Source organism: Lipotes vexillifer, unplaced genomic scaffold (assembly GCF_000442215.2).
Source record: "Lipotes vexillifer unplaced genomic scaffold, Lipotes_vexillifer_v1.1 scaffold71, whole genome shotgun sequence".
NCBI lineage: Eukaryota > Metazoa > Chordata > Mammalia > Artiodactyla > Lipotidae > Lipotes > Lipotes vexillifer.
The window spans coordinates 1,660,865-1,671,605 of NW_006793703.1; the positions used below are offsets into that span (position 1 = coordinate 1,660,865).

Genomic DNA, 10,741 nt, shown 5'->3' on the forward strand with positions numbered 1-10,741 from the left:
CACATATATTCTAAATGAGGGGGGCTTTCTTTCATTCTATCCTATATTAATTACTAATAGACCGATTGACTATTAGCTATTAATCCATTTCTAAACATATTTTGACCTGAAAATATTTTTATTTCCTTGATTTTTTCCTCCACTGTAATTTTTAATGCCTTTCTTTTAAGGAATCCAAGAGAAAAACATTGAGAATTGGACCTTATGTGCATTAAATGAAACCACAACATTTTACAGACACCACATATATATAAACAAAATCATATTTAAGAGCCTGGAATGTATCTATAAACCTCTTTTAACTTTCAAATATACAATAAATCTGCAGAGCAAATATGATTCATTTCAGCAGGTCAGGATTTTCCCTCCTGATCACAGCATTGCCTGAAATTTTACTAAGAGCATTTGAGCAATTCACAGGGCTAATTGGATATGTTTGGAGAATCGCTTGCATTTCATATTATGAAAGAAAGTCACTGGGGTTTTTGGTACATGGAAAACAATACTGAAAGTATGTATGAATCATTTTGCCTCCTAATAGCTGATGACCACATTTGCAACCCACATGAGGTTTTAACTCTAAGTTGGATCCCATATTAAGACCCAGGTTAAGACAATGACATTGGCAGAACCAAGAAAGATGGAAATCAAAGAAATCTAATTGACTAAGAAGTCCTTTGCACATGTGAACCCCAGTCAGTCTTCCTCCTGAGTCTGGCCGGCGTGGGGAACATACAGCTGCAGAAAGCTGGGGGCAGGATGGTGTTTGGAATTGAGTGTCACAGTTACAACCTGGAATCTTTTTCAACCAGCACCACCTTCTCTCGGATGACTCCTTGCACGAAAGAAGAGGTACAAGGGGATGCAGGGAGATAAAAGCGGATCTTAGGGTTCAGCCAAGTGTCTGCTGGCCTATAAGTTACTGTGAATTCACAAATGATGAACTACTGGTAGGAGTCCTTCTTTCAGGTAGTGAATTTATTTGTTCTGTTGGAATTTTAGGTGCAACATTCTCTTTTTAAAATATAGGAATGTGGCAGAAATAATTAAGGAAAACAGAGAGACTTGGGAACTTTGATCTGAAGGGGGATCTCTATAAGTCTTTTGTACACAGGCTTCATTTTAGTGCCTTGAGCCTTTTATTTTCTCCGAGGTTTTCCTCACTTAACCTGTGGGTTTGTGTGTGTGTCTGTGTATGTGTATGTGTGTTTACCAAGCACAAGGAATGTTAAAGGATGCAAAAGAGCTTGAAGGGGACAAGTCAGAGTCTGTTCAGTGGCACTCTGGTAATCTCTTTCTATATACCAGTGGTTCTCTAGTGGTGAAGTTACTGGAAGAGATTCCTAAATTTATTTTCTGTAGTCTGATAAATAACTGTTTCAGGTATGAAAGACTGCTCTGCAAATATGTATAAATGCAGTGGTTTATAAGATACAGATTCCTTTTTTATGCAGTGTTGAGTTTACAGACTTTATAAAACATTTTTAATAAATAACAAAACTATAAGCAACTGTCATGATATTTTAATTTTTCTTGATATTTTAAAGAGATCCACATTCTTTAAATGTTAGTAACCATTGCTGTAAGATATAGAAAATTAAATCTTTTCTTTAGTGCTCTTAAACTTGTAATAAAATCAGCCCCCTCATAAAACTGGTTATTACTTGTTCTTATTCTATTTTTAAACATGGTTTCCTGATAAGAGATCTTGTCTTGTTAATAAAATGTTATTGCCAGCATTTTTACTTGAAAACTTTAAGGATCATGTACTGGAGTCTCAAATCAGAAAATAGCAAAATAAAAAAAAAAACAGACAAAATGAAAGGAAATGAGACTAACGTTCTTCACACTATGGAGAACACAGGGTTAAAAAACTCTATACTGTAGATGAAATTACAGTAAGAATTTTGCCAGTGTTGAGCAAGTCTTGAGAAATATTTATTGGAGAAGACGGGGTGAGGGGGACATTGGGGCAAGGTGACAGCTAGTGGCTTGCTCCAGTGTCTTACTGTGGAAGCCTCTGCCACTTCCTCTTTATCTCATCTAGTGTACATTTAGACCCTGGCCCAGCCAAATGTAAAGACGCTGAGTCCTCAGTGGTTTCATTATTTGCCATGTCTGCAATACTTTTATTTATTTGAACTTTCTATCTAAAAGGCACAGCTTGTAACATGATTATAGTGTTACTTGAATACACTGAGGCAGTAGAGGTCTGGTGGTAAAGACTTAAAAAGTCTTTGGTGTGAAAGCCACAACATTCCAAGAGCATTTTCCCATTGCATAGACCTGTTTGTTCTTATAATATAACACCAGGATATTTAGGCAGTGGTTCTGGGAATGGAAGAAAAGCCAGACCTTTCTGCTTTTTTCATACCACTGACACAATCAAATAACATCATGTAATTATTATGGACTTCTGAGATTGTTCAGCACTTAGCGATACACACACACACACACACACACACACACACACACAAACACGATCATCTCTCTCCCGAATATCTGATGAGCCATTTTGCTGCCAGCAGCACTGGGCTTCCTGCAGTAAGATCAATCATACCTTTCTCCAAGTGTTCTCTAAGAGATGAGCAAAGGCAATTACCCAGAAACAAAGCATAATACTCCAGAGTAAACCTGCTGACACCCAGCCTGGGTGGGAAAGTCAACTGAACATTTTATTTAATAAAAGGTGCTTTACATATCATTTGGGATTACTCATTTTTTAAGTAAAATGCATTTGATTAAAACTCTAATCAACATAGTTTAATCTTTCTCAGATGATTCCGAGGAACTTCGAGTCCTCCGCTGCTTCTGAATCATCTGGGAACATCAGTTGTCTTTATAGTGTACGATACAGTAGACTGGTTACTACCAGCATCTGCTGAAGTTTCACAGAAAGAACAAATGGACTGTTATGCTTTTATTACAACCCAGTGGGTGGTTAGGTATGATTTTTACTAGTCAGCAGCACTTCAAATACATTTAAATCTGGTGTGTGAAAAGTTAGAATGTTAACACTTGGTCTTTAACTGAAGCCTAAAGCAGAGTTGTTGTGCTATCATGTGGATGTATTAAGGATGTGGTGTTCTCATCTGTCTTTTGGGATAAATTCTTGTTATGGTGAAATTAGCACTCATACGTTGTTGATGTTACATACCTTTCTGGAGGGCAATTTGTCAATGTGTAGCAAGAGCCTTTAAATGAGCACATCTTAAACTCAGGAATTCTAACTTTTGAGAATTTTTCCTAGATAAGTAATTGAACAAGTGGTAAAAGTATATCTATAGTGATGTCCTTTACAGCATTGTTTATAAGAACATAAATTTGGAAAAATCTTAACTGCCCATCAGTAGAAGTCTGGTTAAATAGATTATAGTACATCCATATACATACATCCACTATGTACATCTAGTCATAGAATACTGTGTTGCTGTTGGAAATTATATTTTGTTAATGTGTTAAAATAGTCATAAATAAGGTAAATTAAAGAAGCTGTTTCTAAAGTAGTATATATAACATGATCCCACTTTGTTAAAAATTAAAATATCTATGCATGCAAAGGAAAAGTTCTGGTAGAATACGTTGAATGTTAATCATGTTCATATCTGAGTAGTGGATTAGGGAACTGACTTTTACTTTCTCTTTTGTACAGTTTTTAATGTCTGGTTTAAGAAAATAATAAGTGCATGTTACTTTTAGAACCAGAAAAAATTTAAGAACTAAGGTTTTTCCATTTTGAAAGAAAAGTCATAAACCTCTGGTAGTAGTAAGGGTAGTTGCCGTGGGAGAGGCCCGAAAGCTAAGCAACCGCTGTATGCTCTGCCCTCTGAGGACTAAAGTAGGGAGGCTCACATTGGAAGAATTTCTACACATATCAAGTCATTTGGCATGGGCACAATTTCACTTACAAAGTCAACTGATATGTTATTGAGCCAGCAGCCGGGCACATTCTGATTCAAAATGCCATGAAAACATTTTGGCTCCTTTTTTGTTTTTAACTATGAAAACAATTTTAACATGTTTCTTTATTAGTAGCAATAAAAGGTCCTCAAAAATCTAGCTCTGGCAACTGTGTATCCTAGGTAAGAGTCTACCGATGCAAAGTGATGATAAATTTTAAGTAGTATGAAGCAAGAAGAGTTAGCAGAGACGGGGGCAGTGATCTGAATGTGGAAGGCCACACCTCCGCTGAGAAACCTAAGATGAAGGACGACTGAGCGTGACCTGGCTGAGACAGATGGCATATCTAGGTCGTGTCAGAACTAAAAGCCAACAGCATCCACCATGAAGCACATTGGGTGGGTGGGAGGAGGGAGAGGAACACCTCTGAGATGTTCAAGTATAGTGGGAAATTAAGGGCTTCAAATGAGATTCCATCTAGGAGCAGAGAGGGTTTGGTTGTTGCCACAGGGTGTCCCATATGGAGCTTTTATGTGTCTTTTGCTTGTCTTGGAAAAGCAAGGCCCCAAGTAATAGCCAAGACCTCATGGCCGATCCAGAGACGTAGAAGGGCAAATTAAGACTTTCTGTTTGATTAGCTTGGGAAGCAGTCATTAAGGACTCATTCTCCCTGCTGTGGTTAAAGCTGTCTACTGAGAAATAAGCCAAAGGAATATGAGGCCAAGAATCTGAAGACTGAAGCCAAACCACTGAGAAGGGCTTTCAACTGCAAACTACAATGTGATTGAATTAGAAAGGAACATTCAAATCATGTCATGCTGTCACCTCAAATTCAACAAGTCTAAAATTGAACTCATCTTTCCTCACAAAGCAGCTCCTCCACTGCACTTTCCTAATAACAACAAAATACTACACTGTAGTATGCCTTACCACAGTACACCCATGATTTCATTTGATTGTCACCCACTTACAGACAAGGCAGTTTAATGCAGGTTAATCAAAGGGCTGCAAACTGGGGAGAGACCAGTTCTAGAAACTCGGTTTTCTGAGTATTAACCTAGTTATCCTTTAACTATATCACACTGCCCTTCTCTCTGTATTTGTGGAAATAAAACAGTCAGCTTTATAGAATTACTAAGTGACAGTTTATTTATATTGGCACTTGAATATTGCACACTAGCACATTTTAGCAAGTATGAAGTCAGAGTTTCTTAAGTAGCAAAGAACAAACCAACCAACCTTCAGAACTGTTCATCTTGTTTTTGTAAAGGTCAAAAACATTCATAGCATTTGTATTATTGAAGTCAAAAGATAGGTAAAGTAAAGTACTGGATCTAAAAATACCTAGTTTGTAAATCAAACATGAGCAAACCATCAGTCATATTAGGTTCGTTTTGTTGGTATAAATTATGTGATTCTGCTGTTTTGTTTTCTTTCATTTGTAAATTATTTTAGCTTAGTCATTATTGATAAGTATGAAACGTTTACATACCTGGATATCTATTTGTAGATATGTAAGTAACACTGTAAAAAAGCATGTTAACTCTCCAAGGTAAAAAGCAGTCTGCTGCACAATGCAGCTCCATCGTATCCCATGTATCCATCAGGCCAGCTTGTCCCTGGGCCAGCCAGCACTGCCATGCCTTCTCAGCACTCTGTATGTCAGTACACAGTCCTCCTTCCAAAACAGCCAGGTTGACCACGCAGGCTATCTCCTCATGAGTCTGAGCATCTGTAGTTCCCCAGCTCCGATTCTTTACTTGGGAATAAATATTAGGGGAAACGTATCTAACTAGTGATATTGATTGTATAATTTCCCTAAGTAGTTCTTTCCTTCCCATAAACTAGGATAAACTAGGAAAGCTAAATACCATATATGCATGTGAAACCCTCTGCGCCTCTTCTACTGGCCTTAACCCTTAGGTTTCTATCTAAATACACACCTGTGGGCTCCCAAGATGTGCCCAGCGTGTGGGTAGTGGGACACTGAAGCAGTTTTAGAACAAAAGAGGCGGCCTTAGAGGGCGCTGCACTGACTGTGAAGCCTCCTATCAGTTGTCAATAACACTTTTCTTCAGTGAAAGTGAACAAAAAGGAAAAAATTAAATCCAAGCAAAAAGGATATCCTGCTCTGGAGTTTAGCTGGCTATTTGGCTTATTAATGCCAAAGTCCTGGTTTGGTAACATAACTTGATTCTTTTCTGACCTTTGTGACAACATATCCACAAATAATTCATACAACATGCTGAATCTTTCCAATAAGTGTTTTCAGTACTTTCAGTTCAGTTCTTTGGATTTCTGCTTCTAAATCTTAACATGCTAATCATCAGCTGAGTAAAGAAATCTAAATATGCTAACCCACAGTCTCCAAAGGCAGTTGCTTTTGTGTAAACTTTTTAGTTTAAGCTGTTATTTGGTCATTGTAAATTATCCTCTGTAGCTATTGGACTAATGCTTTTCAGATACTTAAAAGTTTAAAAACTAGTCAGATCGGGTCTCTAAACTTAAGGAACGGAACCATCCTTTTAGAACTCTATGGTTCAGTAAGTAGTCAAGTTCAGTGTTGATCCTTCCAAGAAGCTGGTGAAGATGGTGGGCAGTTGGCAAGCTCAAGAAGTTGTCTTTGTGATGTTAACAGAATCGCCTACCAGCGGAACGACGATGATGAGGAAGAGGCCGCCCGGGAACGGCGCCGCCGTGCCCGGCAGGAAAGGCTGCGGCAGAAGCAAGAGGAAGAATCCTTCGGACAGGTGACTGACCAAGTGGAGGTCAATACCCAGAACAGGTACTGTCCTCTTCAGAAGGGAGAATTTTTCCAGGTGCTTCTTAGCCTGTCTGATGAAAGGAATGTGTTGGGCAAAGCATCCCCTTCTCGGCCCAATTCAACTCTTTCCGTCTTTCTAGCTTGTTTAATTCTTCTGTGGACATTTTAGGCAACTAACCAGATTGGACAGTCAATCTGATTTAGACATTAGGACACCAGTACTCCTTTCTCCCCCCCCCCCCCCCCCCCCCTCCCACCCCCTAAACACATCCCAGTTGAAGGATTTTCTATTCTTTTGTAATCTAGTAAATTTTTTGTTTACTAAAAATCGTGGGTTATATGCTTAAATAAGGAAAACTATTTACCTTCATTCTTTAGGGTATTGTTATCTGTTTTGAACTGAAGATGTATTCATTTAATAGTCCTCTGTACCTACCAGTAGCAGATAATACTTGAATTTTAGAAGTAGGCATGAATTGCAAATGTCTTATTTTTCCTGATATACACCCTAAACCAGTATCCTTTGATCTCTACCATATTGGACAAGGTGCAGAATCCTGTTTAATTTAATGTAATTATTCAAACAAGCTCATGAGTTTAGTACTACATTTTTTCCTATAGAAAAATTTCCTGGTAGAAATCAGGAAAGTCGAGAATACTTAATAAGTTCAACTTTTTCAAAAGGGGCTTTTACAAGTTCACACATACAAGGTCACACAGTGCATTACGCTAAGAGTTAGTATATATCATTTATATGCCCCCAAGGTATAGAAAAGATGGGGAGGGGGAATGGAGAAAAAAAAATTTTATTTTTAAATTGTGGACTGGTTAAATATAATGCAATCACCACGTAAGACCTTTTGTGTGGCTTTGGTTTTAGATTCTTTCAACTTTGTGTGTGTTGGGAGGGCACTGTATTTGATAATCCCCTTCATTCAATCTGTGTAGAAAATTCTGAAGGGAAAGAGTTTTAGCCTCTTTAACGTGAATTTGAGTGGGTACACAGAGGGTATCTGAAGGCAGTAGTGAACATGCTGGCAGGCAGGATGATTCAATCAGGAAGCTTCTTGGTTAGGTGGAAAAACAGACTTTGTCCCTCGGTAAGTAGCTCCTGATTAGGGAGGGAGTATAGCAAAGAGGTTCTCTGGGGTTCACTACCTGGCTTTGAATCCCAGCTTGACCCTTTCTTCACTAACTGTATTTCTTCAGTCCAATGGAAGTAAAAATCACACCTTTCTTTTAGGAATGTTGTTAAATTTAAATGAGATGATAATACCTGTAAAATGCACAGTGCTTGTGCATAGTAATTTTGACCATTATTAGGAAGATGGTAGCAGAGTCTTACAGATCAGGGCTGCATAGGCCTCACTGCCTTTTCTATTTCTGAGTTGAAGGGGATGGGAAAGAAAGAGTTTAAAAATGACATTTTAAGGCCTGGTTATTAGTGAGTAATCAACAATGCCTTAAGAAATTACTAGTGCCTATAGTTTTCTAGCTTTTAAAATCTTGCTTCTACTTGTGTTTCTCTTCTTTTTTCACATTGTACTATTAGTAGTTATTTCATGCATTGATTGAGTACAAAATTTCTTTTTTTAGTAGTGCATATTCAGATCTGATAACATATGATTTACCTCTGACATACTAATTAGCCCCAAGAAGAATAAGTATTCTTCTTGGGGCTAAACAACTGACTGGTACTCAGCTTCTCCTGTTGATTGCTGTCCTGATTTATAAATAGCAAAGAAAGGTTCAGTAGAGTATGTTGTTTCTTAACTCGAGTTCTTTAAGCCAGCTAGCATTGTGGAATTTGGGGTACCTCTTAAAAATTATTTGAATTCAGTTGATCCAAATGCCTTATGTATATAGATTTTCCCCCTTAAATTCTAAAGTATTTGCATTTTCAGAGAAATTTAATCTTTATGTGTCTAATTCATGGAGGCAGTGTCTTACAGCAACAGCTGAGGCCAAGAAAGTTTAGAATCTAGCCTTTAGTCTGCCATTTCTTGTTGTTAAATGTGAAATATGTTTTTCCAAAATTAAGTGAACTTGAACTTCAAAAGGACCAAGGTTGGTATGAACCATGAAATTTGATGGAGTTTCTAAACATTGCAAGACATGTTCTTCCAACTCTGGTCACAGTCCTAGTATCACATGACTGGTTGTTTCCTGCAGTGAAGACCAACACCCCTGGCATGGGCAGTGTCCAGCATCCTGCAATAGTGAGCACAGTGGTGGACATGCTACAGTTTGGCTTTTAGAGATTTTTTCTTTTTTTATAAACATCAAATTTAACTGTCTTTTGTCTACTGCAGAAAAGAAGGGCAAGAGACCCTTTATTCATGGAAATCTTGACAAAGAATGGAGATGGTATATTTATTAGTTAGGGCAACATCAGCTGCTTTAACAATGAGTCCCCAAATTTTAGTAGTTTGATGCAGTAACACATACTAGCCCAGCGTGGGTATTTCTGACGGTAGAACTGCTTCCCTATCTTCTTTCCTCCTGTGACTCTGTCACCTTCAGGGGCTTTGGAGTCCTCTGATCTAGCCAGTAGACAGAGATAGAAAGGGAAGAGAATGTACCTCTGCTTCTTACTTGTCCTGGTCTGGACATCTCACTTCTGCTCACATTTCATTGGAATTATTGGTCATGGGGCCCCACCTAGGTGCGAGGAAGAGGGGAGGGTGGGAAATATAATCCTTGACAGGCAATCACTTCCCTGTGACTAAGGAAAGAGGAGCATAAATTGTGGTGGACAGTTAGATGTCTCCACCATGGGGGTCACTGGCCTGAGTATAGCATCTCCGCACTATAACGTACACTGCCATCCTCTCAAAGTGCTTAGTGTTCCAGCAATCCAGATCAGGAATTCCAGATGACTTGGCAACATGTGGGAATACTACTTGATACAAGAGGAATTCGTTTTTTCAGTTTGGTTCTTGACTTAGTTTGAGTTCCCTGAAAGTCAGATTCTGAAACAAAGATTTGAGCACAGTTTTCTTGTAACGTGATCCCAGGAAAAAGTGTAGCAGTGTGGGAAAGTGAGACAGAGAAGGGAAGGCAACCAAATAAAGGTTTCATTACCAAGCAAGGTAATTACCAAGGTAATTTACCAAGCAAATTACCACTGTGGGTATCAGGAGCTTAATTCCACCAGGGAACTCTAAGATCCACTGTGGTATAGGCACCTCAGCGCTATCTGATACCAAAGGTGAGGGGAGCTGAGGTATTTACACATTAATGCTCATCAATTGTTGCTTGAGGCAAAATGCCCAGGTGGCATTAATACTCAGAGCACTTCTAGTATGCAGAATAGATTCCCCATGGCCAGACAGAGACCATGGGCAAAGATTTGCATATGCTGCCAGTTGAAAGCCAGGCAGGAATGTACTAATATGGGGTTATATATGGGGAGATGTGTATATCTGCATGTTCCCATGGGGCACAGCACATGAGTCCAGCTGACCGATTAATCAGCAAGCTGTCCCTGCTGTTGTTTCTGTTGTCCAGTGTGCCCGACGAGGAGGTCAAGACGACCACCACAGACACTCAGGTGGAGGCGGACGATGAGGCTGCACTCCTGGAGCGCCTGGCCCGGCGGGAGGAAAGACGCCAGAAACGCCTTCAGGAAGCACTGGAGCGCCAAAAGGATTCTGACCCAACAATAGCAGATGCAAGTTTGTTGCTACCCAGCAGAAGAATGCAAAACAACACAGCAGAAAATGAAATGGCAGAGAAGGAAGAAAAAAGCGAAAGTCGCCGAGAAAGATACGAGATGGAGGAAACAGAAACGGTCACCAAGTCCCACCAGAAGAATGACTGGATGGATGCTGAAGAGGACAAGGAAGAAAAGGGAAAGGAGGAGGAAGAAGAGCAGCCAAAGCAAGGGCGCATTGAAGAAACTCAGGTAGAGGTGGTGGCAGAAGAGAAAGCAGCAGAAACCCAGGAGGAAACAGTAATGTCACTGAAAAATGGGCACATCGGTACAGATGAGCCTAAGACAGAAGAGGAGAGGGAAGAAGGCTCGCATGAGATTCCCCATAATGAAAAGATGGAACAGGAAGCGAGGGAAAGAGC

The 10,741-nt window shown here is 39.3% G+C and overlaps 1 protein-coding gene across 3 annotated transcripts in view; it reads left to right on the forward strand.

The window, feature by feature from the left end:
• CALD1 (caldesmon 1) overlaps positions 1-10,741 on the forward strand; it is a 116,265-nt gene that overhangs the window by 72,918 nt on the left and 32,606 nt on the right. For all 3 annotated transcript variants that reach the window (XM_007466573.1, XM_007466572.1, XM_007466574.1), the window contains 2 exons: positions 6,539-6,685; positions 10,175-10,571. In XM_007466573.1, the coding sequence (XP_007466635.1) occupies positions 6,539-6,685; positions 10,175-10,571 (544 nt within the window). The remainder of the gene's footprint in view (positions 1-6,538; positions 6,686-10,174; positions 10,572-10,741) is intronic.